General features: G+C 38.3%; 2 protein-coding genes across 2 annotated transcripts; one reads left to right on the forward strand and one right to left on the reverse strand.

Moving 5' to 3' along the window:
* The first annotated feature begins 1,930 nt into the window (after positions 1–1,930).
* On the forward strand, positions 1,931–4,443 carry LOC131944788 (ficolin-2-like). The gene is made up of 4 exons (XM_059305602.1): positions 1,931–1,973; positions 2,460–2,645; positions 3,121–3,240; positions 3,779–4,443. Exons 1-4 carry the CDS (start codon positions 1,931–1,933, stop codon positions 4,441–4,443), a joined length of 1,014 nt encoding a protein of 337 aa, XP_059161585.1.
* Positions 4,444–9,206: 4,763 nt separating this feature from the next.
* LOC131944799 (tumor necrosis factor ligand superfamily member 6-like) lies at positions 9,207–11,422 on the reverse strand. The gene is made up of 5 exons (XM_059305612.1): positions 11,343–11,422; positions 11,129–11,242; positions 10,706–10,779; positions 10,414–10,531; positions 9,207–9,874 (listed from the first exon to the last, which is right to left on the reverse strand). Exons 1-5 carry the CDS (start codon positions 11,392–11,394, stop codon positions 9,753–9,755), a joined length of 480 nt encoding a protein of 159 aa, XP_059161595.1. The 5' UTR covers positions 11,395–11,422; the 3' UTR covers positions 9,207–9,752.
* Positions 11,423–11,563: the final 141 nt, after the last annotated feature.

Consider the following 11,563-nt stretch of genomic DNA (forward strand, 5'->3'; position numbering starts at 1 on the left):
GTGACGTCATGGCTGGTGGAGAGAACTCTTTGATGCCCTAGAGGTCGTGATGGTTGACGAGTGATTCACTTAGTCTATAGGCCGGTGACGTCAGTTTCTTCCACATCCCCCCACCCCCCCCCCCCAACGAAATGTAATTTATATAGAAAATATCTATATATATAATTCTCTTCTGGGATCAGTTAGAAAACAAGCTGCAAGCGCCTCCTTGCAGTCCCCTCTCTTTCTCTCTATCACTATCACTACCACCCCCACATGATCTGGTGAGCGGTGTTCACTCTGTTTACATTTTACAATCATAGAGACGGGTTTGGTGACGGCTATTAGGGGCAGATAATTTAGTTTGAAACGATTTTAAACTTAGAGGAGGTAACTAAGAGGAGGCTGCTTTCACGTGGGGGGGGGGGGGGGGGGGGGTTAGTGTTTTTAAGCAAATATTTTCAATGGCAGCATTGGTACTGTCGAATTCAAAAATTATAAATTACTGAAAAGTAGAAAAAAAAAACAACTAAATAGCGGCGTATGATACGCAGCGGGTCGGCTCGTATACTTTTAACAGTGACCGCACCCCCCCCCCCACGGAAATTTTAGTCCCCCCCCCCCCCCCCCCCCGAGAAAAAAGTCTGGAAGAAACACTGGGCGGCGTGTGCGGGTTTATCCAGGGGCCGAGGACGGGCACGTGAAGTTTCGGTGGGGGAGGTGGGAGGGGGTTGAAGTATATATGTTCTATATTTTCTATATAAATTTAACAGTGACTTTATTTCTTCTGGAAAGGGGTGGGGGTGTGTTGAATGTGATGTGGAGAGATGCACGAAAGACACACTTGACATTTGGATTAGTGTAGCAGTACCGTCATAAAGTGGTAGGATGAGATGGTAGCAGGGGCGTAGCGAGGGGGGGGGGGCGGGGGGTGCGGACCGCACCGGGTGACACCATTTAGGGGGGTGACACAAAGGCGGAAAATAGCAAAATATATAGAGAAAAACTTGAGGGGGGGGTGCAAATCGAAAGTTTGAGTGGGGGGGGGGGGGTGCAAATCGAAAGTTTGAGGTGGGGGGTGCAAATCGAAAACTTGAAAGTTTGTCCCCGGGAAGGATCGCTACGCCTCTGGGGCCTGACCTCGCTACGCCACTGGATTGGGGTGGGGGGTGGTGACACTAAAGCGATAAATTACAAAATTTAGTGTGAAATTAATTCTATGACCAGCTAAATTATTAATTGATCAAAATTAAATGAATCATAACGCGAAGGTTAGCGTTACCTAACCAAGGAGGGTGTATTGACAACGGCACGAAAATGATCACATTTTACAGAGAACTCATTGTATGTATATCTTTGCTAAGTGACACCCTGAGTTAAATCATCGAGGGAAACAAGGTCTAGTTACGCCACAAAACGCCCATTATAACAATGGCAGAGTTTCTTCTAGGCATCTCTTCGGGGGGGGGGGGGGGGGGAAGACGAGGACGACCCCCCCCCCCCCCCGAAAAAAGTCAACCGCCCCCCGCGAACGAGATGGAATTTATATAGTAAACATACACTTTTACTAGTGTCCGCCCCCCCCCCCCGAAAAATGTCGACCGCCCCACCCGAAAATATCAAGTGCCTCCCCCCCCCCCCCCGGAGAAAAAAGTCTGGAAGAAACACTGAACAAAGTTCCGAACCCCTTGTATTTGACTAAAGCGAAACATTGGCCATACAACACCCCACCGTGTGACGCCATTACACGCATCAAATAGGCCTACTTTGCCCACGATTTCCCCAGGTCACGCTCGCTATAAACTTGGTTACGTCACCACTACGACTAGCCAATCAATCGCCAGCTTTGAGCAGTTTGAATCACGTGATAATCTCGAACGTCACGCTGCACTGACCAGCAGTGAGTGATTCTAGAGTCGGTCCAGAAGTTGTGCCAGCCACGCTAATAGCGATGGAATTGTTCCAGTCCCTTTTGATGCTTGCGTGTTTTCAAGGTAGGTCTTTGTTGGAACTTATCTGACATCTGATGGTGCATGTTTAGATTGCTAGATATTCGGGCTGAATTCGTGTAGGCATTTTAATTTGTTTTAAAATACTTTTGAATATATTTTAAGGCTTAGTTTAAAAGTAAAATATATTTAAATATATAAAATATATGGAGCAGCGTGAGTTCAGTTTTTACTCCGGGGGGGGGGGGGGGGGGGGGGGCACTTGAAATTTTCAGGGGGGGGGGGCACCTCCTTCCCCAAAGAGATGTCTGGAAGAAACTCTGCATGTCCGTGATATCATCCGGTCACTGGTCACTTCCTTATACAGCATGCGTCATCCTCTTTTTTCGATTTAAAAATATCTGTATTTTCTTTCTGAATTGATAAATACAAGTGACAATTTTTAAAAACCTTGATGAGTTTTTACCTCTAAATTTACAATTAATTAGTGATATTTAAATTAACCGAAACTTTGCTCTAAATTAACCACAGTTGACGTGACGACTGCTGGCCAGTCTATCAGCACCTTCACGTCCTACAAGAGCAGCGATGCCGTGATGTTGCCGCTTGCCGCCCAGTTCACCAACATCAGGAGAACGTCGTGTGCCTTCAGATGTTTGGACTCTGTCCTGTGTCGCAGCTTCGCTTACAACAACCTCACACGGCAGTGTACGCTTGGTGAGTACTGAGTACACTCTCACGGCTAGGTGAGTACTGAGTACACTATCAGGGTTTGATAAGTATTGAGTACACTCTCATGGTTTGATAATTACTGAGTACACTCGCACGGCTTGATAAGTACTGAGTACACTCTCATGGTTTGATAAGTACTGAGTACACTCTCACGCCTTGAGCACTGAGTACACTCTCACGGCTTGATAAAAACTGAGTACACTCTCACGGCCTGATAAGTACTAAGTACACTCTCTCTCACGGTTTGATAAGCACCTGGACAGACCTGGAGGCGGATTGTTCTCGAAGAACTGAAGGCAGCAGGGTTGTCTCTGGAGATTGCAAAATCAACAACCGAGGATTGGACGAGATGGCAGATTATAGTTAAGGCCCTGTGCTTCACAATGAGTAAATTAATCAAGTCACATTACATAATTAAGATACTAATTACTATTCATTGTTCAAACACTCACAACGCCAGGGTCATGGCTGGTGCCGTACAACACGACCCTCAGGTCGCTGACCACCAAGATTTACACGAGGGGTGTCTTGTGTAACAACACACCGAGTGCTGGCACGTGCCTGGATGCTAAATGTCAAGGTCAGTACACATCTTAAACACCCTGTACAGTTGGACATAGTCGATAGCATATCTTAAGTATAGCGTGTATTGTTGTGTAAGCAAATCATAGGGGGGACGTATAATGAATGTTTAATTTCCTACTAGGTAAACTTTACATCAACCTAAAGTCTAAAGCAGAGTTTCTTCCAGGCATCTCTTCGGAAGAGGAGGGGGGGGGGGACTGTGCCCCCCCCCTCGAAGAAAGTCTACCGCCCCACCCCCCCCCCCCCAACGAAATAGAATTTATATAGAAAAAATATATATTTACCAGTGTCCCCCCCCCCCCCCCCGAAAATTTCAAGTGCTCCCCCCCCCCCCCCCCGGAGAAAAAAAGTCTGGAAGAAACAATGTTCTAAAGCATAAAGGTTAGAAGATAAAAATATTCTTTGCAACAGAGCCATAATATTGTTAATGGGGAAAAAATGGGTGCAATAAATGTGAGATTTATGAAAAAAAAAACCTATAGAAGCTAATACTTTTCAAACCATGACTAGCTTTTTAAGTCATAAATTTGCAGGAAACTACGTGACCTTAGGAAACAACACGACCTTTGAACCTTTCAACCCTGGCTTCTACACCTCCTGCCGTGACGTCATCGGCAGCGATCCCAGAAAAATCGTCACCCTGGCTTCCGGTCTGGTCGTCATGTGCGACACGGTGACCGACGGCGGAGGCTGGACCGTCTTCCAAAGACGTGTCACTGGAACCGTAGATTTCTTCCGCGGCTGGGAGGAATACAAACGCGGCTTCGGGGACTACGGTCTGGGGAACTTCTACCTCGGTAACGAAAACATCTACTGCCTCAATTCAAAATCCCAACATGAACTCCGGGTAGATATTGTCTACAACTCCACCAGCTACTACGCGAAATATTCCAGTTTCCAACTTCTCAGCGAGGCGGAAGGATACAGGCTGCTCATATCCGGGTATTCTGGCACCGCGGGCGACGACCTGGCTGCACAGAATAACCAGACTTTCAGTACCTACGACAGGGACACCGACATGTACCTGGACAGCTGTGCCGTCGTTTTCATGGGCGCCTGGTGGTATTCAGCCTGCCACGCCTCCAACCTCAACGGGATGTGGGGGAGTGTCGTCTACGGTCAAGGGTTGAACTGGTATGACGTCACGGGGTACCTGGGCAGCGTGGTTTTCTCGGAGATGAAAATGAGACCGTTGTAGTTGTCTGTCCCTTGTTGTTATGGGATAATTCTGTAGTTGTCTGTCTCTGGTTGTTATCGGTTAATTCTGTAGTTATCAGTTCCTGGCTGTTTTGGGATAACTCTGTAGTTGTCATTCCCTGATTGTTTTGGGATTTTGTAGTTGTCAGTCTCTGGTTGTTATGGGATAATTCTGTAGTTGTCTGTCCCTTGTTGTTATCGGATAATTCTGTAGTTGTCAGTCTCTGGTTGTTATTGGATAGTTTGATTTTTTTTGGTATATATTTCATACTATTATTTCTAATAATGCTACAATATCGGTATCGTCTAGACAATGAGGTTTCAGGATGTTCGTAGTCGATTACTGGTTATTGTCCTCTTCTGGTGTTAACACTAGCCATAACCCAAGTGGCGCCAATACCCTAACCATTAGCCTAACCCCAACAGTAAACCAATATCAAAATTCTACTGACGCTTATCTTACTCGTACTTTTATAAAGAGTGCATTGTTGGGAAATGGCAAAAAAAAAACATGTGCACAGTATTCATTAAGTAGGTCTATATATGGATTCTGTGGTGGTTAGTCTTAGTGTAGACACTAAAGTTTCAGTGTTATTCTTTTACACAGAATGCTATTTAAAAATAAACGTTTTATCTTTTAATAGATCAAGGAATTAAAAATATTGCGTCATTGAATGTAATTAATATGATTAGGGAATAAGTATAGACTTTGATGATTAATTAACACTTTTGTAAAAAAAAATAACTGCTTTTAAAAAATCGAAGTTGGAATGTCGCTAAAATTAGCATTGTGTGATAAATTGCAATAAATCGTAAGGAAAGTAGTTGGAAAAAAAATACGCGATTTTTATGGAGTTTGTGTTTATCGATTTTCATGTCCCTTGTGTGTTCGATCAAGCGTGTTATCGTCTGCTTCTGCTGGTGATTAGTTCTATGGTGCACGCTCCAGTTGAGGCGGCAGGTCAAACAGCTGGTATTGATTAAGACTTCACGGACCGGATTAAAGAATTAGCCCTTGGATTCGAACTCGATTCGTTCAGCGTTTAACTACGCAGTTCAACTCGCAACTTATAGCAGTGGTCTGTTTATTTAATTATTATTTTTTTGCTTTTTTAAAAAGCCTTTACGAACTAAAGATATCTATTTAGTCATAAGTTAAACAAATGTCTACATAATATGTAAGACGGTTAGATGATTGCGACTTGGAGATATAGGCGCAAAACCTGGGCAGAAAGTTGAGCAGAGCCAAATGAGCCATATTTCACACCCCCCCCCCCCCCCACACACACTCCACACAGCTGATGTTTCCTATGGCAGGGGCATTACCTGTACAAATTGGCATCCGCAGTGTCGCAGGAGTTGTTGGAAGGAAACCAAGGTTGGTACTCTATGCGCCTAAGGGGCTCCACTCCTGTTTGATTCCAGAACATTCTCTCCTACACGGGTTGCTGTCCCCCAGCTGACGAGAGTCATCTGTAGGGGCGTTCGAACTTGGGGTCAGTCATAATAGAAAGTTAATTGGCGGTGTGTATACAACTTGCCTTTAGCGAACAGTTAAACAGGGCATTGCTTTACTAGTCGTTAAGACATGTGATTGTGTTGTCTCGTGCAGGTTCTGTTGGCATGGTCTGTGATGCATTGGCTGTGTCCTCATAAATTGTTGGTGACGTCATCAGGTACTGAGGTCTATATTGATTAATTGGGAAATGGTTGATCTAATTTCATGTGCTGACAATAGTTTTGATTCTGATGTCATTATAATTCGAGGTGTCTCTATTTCTAAAACCTATCCATTATTGTATATTATTATGGGAAATTCATGCACAAAGTATGTCAGAAATAATACAAGTAGATTCGATAATTCTGATTTAAAGTTTATTTTAATTCTTCAATGCTTCAAACATTTTATTACGGCGGCAAACACATTACCTTTATCAATTTAAATAAAGCTTAAAATATAATAATACATAAGATAAATAAGGATTAAGTAAAATGTTGGATTCAGTCTTTGATAGGTCGGCAAATGTTGGACTAACTTTTGGATTAGTTGTCGATTTCAGTAGTAAGTTTTTTTTTATTAGCCGATGAATGTTGGACCAAGTTTTTTTATTAGCCGGCGAATGTTTTAGTAAGATTTTGATTGGCTGGCAAATGTTGGACTAATTTTTTTAATTAGCCGACGAATGATAGATTAAGTTTTTACTTAGCCGGCGACTGTTGGACTATGTTCTTAATTAGCCGGCGACTGTTCTAGCAAGCGTTTAATGAAGTTCCTGTCCTACCACTACACCAACCGTTTTATGCTGTTGTGAATTTCCTGTTTAAACTTTGAACATTTCCATGACACAAATGGACAACTCTTGTTTGACATTGATCAGAGCGAAAAGTCTCCAGAAGCTCGATTGTTCCCCATTGTATTTGTGGACAGAGCCCACGGCAAAATCAATCACCTAATGGGTTTCGATCTGGGTGACTTGATTTTGTGTTTCATGTCACACGATCAGAACACGGCATATTGTGTTGGTGTTAAACATTAAAAAGTTATCGAAAACTAAATTGCTCACGGATTGTTTACGTGAGACACCTGTATTTAAAATACATTACACTGTACATGTGAAGATATATTATAACATAGAATTATTAGACAGGATCCAACTTAAAACTGTCTATCTCTAAAATGCTAACATGTTTACCATGATCACTAGAACGATCATTCGACTAAAGAAATGACCGACAGACGGACTAGCAGACCGACAACCGAAATATTAATCGACATATGAATTGCAAGACTGACCGACCAAACGGTTGTTGTAATGGCATCCCACATGGAAAAGTTTTCGACCACACAAATCATAGATCAACTTAACGAATAAATAATTATTTATGATTGGCGATAAAAGTATAATTATTACAATACATTTTCCTAATATTATTAACATAAATTAAAATAATTCTTTACTACACCTTAAAATTTTTTAATACTTTAATATATTGTCTGTAAAGTTTAAAACATAAAACACACACACACACACACACACACATATATATATATATATATATATATATATATATATATATATATATATATATATATATATATATATATATATATATATATATATCTAAAATATAAAGCTCAGTTCTGTATGTAAAAATAAATTTGTTTGTCGTGGACATACTTCCATGGATTTAAGTGTTAGACTATTATCGTGCTCATAGTCTAAATTTATGAGTTAAAAAATTACTATTGAAAGTGTTGGGAAATAATTTTCATTTTTCAAACTGATAATAATAATTGTCGGCATGTTCATTAAACATAATTTTAAAAAAATAACAAAAATTCTAATTATGTCTGAAAATTATTTATATTTAGTCCTTTAGCACTTACTTCCCTTTGATAAATTAGGTAAACACAATTACTTCTCTTTATAAAACATTGCATTAGTGGAAAAGAATTTACTTTTTATTACTTTGTTTTGGTGTTGGGAAAAAATAATTACATACTTAGCGGGGATTGATCAAGTGCAAATGTTGTAGGTATTTTACGGATAAGCTTGGAGTATTATAATTGTTCATTAAATTGAAACAGGCGCGTTCGTTTAAGTGAGTGCAAAAGACTATGAATAAGTTGGGGTACTATAGTCGTTTATTAAGCTAAAACAGGCGATTCCGCCCCGGGCTAGACTGTGAGCACTTTGCGTTTATGTTCGCGTTAGTGTTTTCTTTGTGTTTAGGTTGGGTTTGCATTAGTGGTTGCGGTTTGATTTAGTTCGTTTTTGTTCTTTCTTTTTTCGATTTTGTTTGTGTTTTTTTTCTTTGGGTTTGTATTTGTGTTTTTGGTTGGTTTTGCGTTTGGATTTGGTTTGTTTTCGTTTGCTTTTTCGTTTTTGTGTGTTGTTATTGGTTGGTATTGGTGTTTGTGGTTGTGGTTGGGTTTGTTGTTAGGTTTTTGTTTTCGTTTGTATTTGTAATTGTAGCGTTATGTTTGCGTTTTGTTGTTTTGGTTTTGGTTGGTTGTGGTTTGGGTGGGCAATGCCGGGTTTATGATGATTATTAAACACACAGGTAATGTTCTTTAACAGAAAGGTTTTTCACAGAAGCCAGAGCAGGGCCTGGCCGGGACGGATAGTATATATTAAAATTAAAATTAGTAACATGAAAAAGTACAAACCAGATAGATTTGTGAATAATCTGGGAATTAATCATTACACTGATAAGGCGGAAACATGTTGAAGGAAAGTTTACACATAATCATGATTATTAGCCTATAGCATGAATTGTAAATTATACAACGGTTTAATCGTTGTTAATTATGTATAAAATATGTTGCATTTTTTAAAATTTAAATCAAACTGGTTGTAAATATTAAAAAAAATGTACACTAAAAAAAAGTTTCCAAAGAAATCGTGAGATAATGGGCTCTCGTCTCCTGTCATTGGTCAGATTCGCATTAAAAGTGAAAATGTATTTATAATCAGTCAAATACTATTTTATTTTTTAACTTGCCTGTAAACCACCACATTATGAAAAGCAATTAACTTTAAAAGATCTGTCTAAACATACAGAAATAAAAATAACAATCCCATCTCAAATTACATATTGGTCCGACATTAGTCATTTTGCCAGTAACAAAGACAGTTTCAAATTCTATGCACCCTATTTCGTGTTAAGATAAAGCTTCATGTAACGAAAATAAACGAAAGTTTGTGAAGTATTTTTCTCACACGAATGTGATGATAGTGCAGCTGGTTTTATCAATGTAAACAAAAACACTCTAAAAGGGTCTTATACAGCTTACAACAAGACCAGGAAAAACAACGTTGACAAATGTTAAGTAGAGCTCCTTATTTCAACTACGGAAATCTTTGATATTTCTGTCTCTACAATTGTTTCTGGACATTTGTAGCACAAATTACGTCAGATATATCAGAAATGTTTCGTTTTTATCAGCTACATGACGTTTTGTCAACATAATATAAAGCTTAATAATTGATTATAATAAATATCTAAATCATCATTTTCTCAAAACTGTAGTGATAATCATAAATGTAAAGATTTTTAAAAAATTATATATGCTGAAAAATCATATTTTTTGGGGGATTTTTTTTTACTGCTAGTTAAGAAAAAAGATAATATAATTTGAGGGATGGTGGTAGATTGAAATGTTACATGCGTTTAAGCGTTTAATGCGGTAGATTATTTAGCATCTCTTTAACTTAAACAGTCGCTCTGAATGTGACGTTGGTCGTACTTCTGTGCCAGCAAATTTTGCGGCATTAGGATCGAGTTCAACATTTTAGTTGCTCAACGTCAAGGCTCAGGCTTAACCATAAACAGACCCACGAATGAAGACTGAGGTATCAGCTTAAACTGGTGAAGACCGTGAAGATGAACTTCGATTTTGTCGCCAGAGTATAACTTAAATACACCACCTGTTTGAAGATATGGAAATTATCAGGTAATTTAGAGACATGGATCGCTAGATTCACATTTTTAATTTTTAAACTTTGAAATCCTGTGACTATTGTAGTCGTACTTTAAAATTGTAACATTAGTTTCGTAACTATAAAAAACTACTAAAATTTAGCTTGTCACTGCCAAATTTGTTTGGGGCAAATTTGTATTGGGCAATTTATTTTGTAAAACATTTATCATGTTATTAAGGATAGGTCTTAATAAACATTTGACGAGAGATTTACACTTACTTTTTTTAATCAAATAATCAATAATTCCAGTAAATTAATTAAATATTACTTTTTAGAAATTAACAAAGAAAAAAAAACCGTGTATATTATAAATAAGCGTAGTTTAAAGTTAGTGACAACATTCCACAATAAAAATAAGAACGAATTAAGTAGAATATTTCATTAATATGGACTGTGTAACACCGAGGGTAATTTAAGGCTGTTTTCACTATGCTAGCTGCTTGGGTAGGTGTTAAAATACTTTGTGTTGTTATTTATTATATTACCTATGTAGGAGACTTTTTCTTCTTGTTTGAAGTCAGTGCAGATTTGTAGAGATCTAGCCAGAACAGTGGTCATCATATCGATCATAGCGTTCACTCGATACAGGTAGTAAAATAAGGTCTAGAGATATACAGCAAACATGTGAATGGAGTCATTATATTAATGCATTATGAATATGTCTATGCTCTAGTATTATTGAGCAGCTTTTGTCCAGAAATCAAGTAAATTAAAATGTTCACACATTACATTTCGAGGAAATTTAGAAACATTCATGAGTAGGCCTATATCACAAACCGTGCAAATTATTTCAGACGAGTTATTTCCCATGATCAACTTCACCCCAATACCAGTGTAAACATAATAGAGACCTGTGAATGAAAGTCACGTTTATAGTTTTATATATAGTTTATAGTGAGTCCACTCAGCTCTGAACGGTAACCGACTCACTTTTGGGAAATTAAAAGTGTCTGGACATAGTGCTGACCACATTATCCTTTATTATACCAAGGTCACATAAACAGGTGAACTCTACTTCATCTTCCCCGTGGATCTTCATGTTCCCTAAGGAACTTTTTTTTTGTATTCTATCCTCGTTACTTGTTGTGCATTATATATACACTAATTAAAAATATCATTTTAATGATGTTAAATAAAACATTTGACATTGTAATATGACATTATTAATTTTTTATGTTTTGGAGTTGATTGTTGCAATACCTGTTTTTAGAATAACTAAACCGTTATTTTTTAAACCAATATTGATGGAGCTTTCATAAGGAACGACAGTTTTTCTCTCATTAAGATCTGCGACTGTTTTACCGGTATTCTTGTCTGGAAGAAAAGTTATCTAAAGTTTAGAACTGTATCGAATACAAATATCTTTATTGTATCATTAGAGAAATAATATGTGTGTCATGACTTGGATTCGAACCTGCCAGATCCTGTAGTGCTTTTATCGTCTTGTGAGCAACAACTGTTGCCATCAGACGTGTGGTCTCTTGTAGGGAACTTATTGCTTTAAATCAATAAAAGCGATTATAATAAATAAAAGGAAAGCTTTTGGTAAGACAAGTATTTTGTTATAAATAAATTAAAATAAAATAAATAAATAAATAAATAAATAGATTAATATATATATATATATATATATAT

This window comes from Physella acuta, unplaced genomic scaffold, assembly GCF_028476545.2.
Source record: "Physella acuta isolate Inbredline_101_S28 unplaced genomic scaffold, ASM2847654v3 ptg000508l, whole genome shotgun sequence".
Taxonomy (NCBI): Eukaryota; Metazoa; Mollusca; class Gastropoda; family Physidae; genus Physella; species Physella acuta.

Coding starts and splice junctions, on each gene's coding strand:
- LOC131944788 (XM_059305602.1), top strand. CDS start 1,931: ATGGAATTGTTCCAGTCCCTTTTGATGCTTGCGTGTTTTCAAG. Junction 1,974..2,459: donor GATGCTTGCGTGTTTTCAAG/GTAGGTCTTTGT, acceptor AATTAACCACAG/TTGACGTGACGACTGCTGGC. Junction 3,241..3,778: donor CCTGGATGCTAAATGTCAAG/GTCAGTACACAT, acceptor ATAAATTTGCAG/GAAACTACGTGACCTTAGGA.
- LOC131944799 (XM_059305612.1), bottom strand. CDS start 11,394: ATGGCAACAGTTGTTGCTCACAAGACGATAAAAGCACTACAGGATCTG. Junction 11,243..11,342: donor AGCACTACAGGATCTGGCAG/GTTCGAATCCAA, acceptor CTTTTCTTCCAG/ACAAGAATACCGGTAAAACA. Junction 9,875..10,413: donor AGAAAAAGTCTCCTACATAG/GTAATATAATAA, acceptor ATCTTCAAACAG/GTGGTGTATTTAAGTTATAC.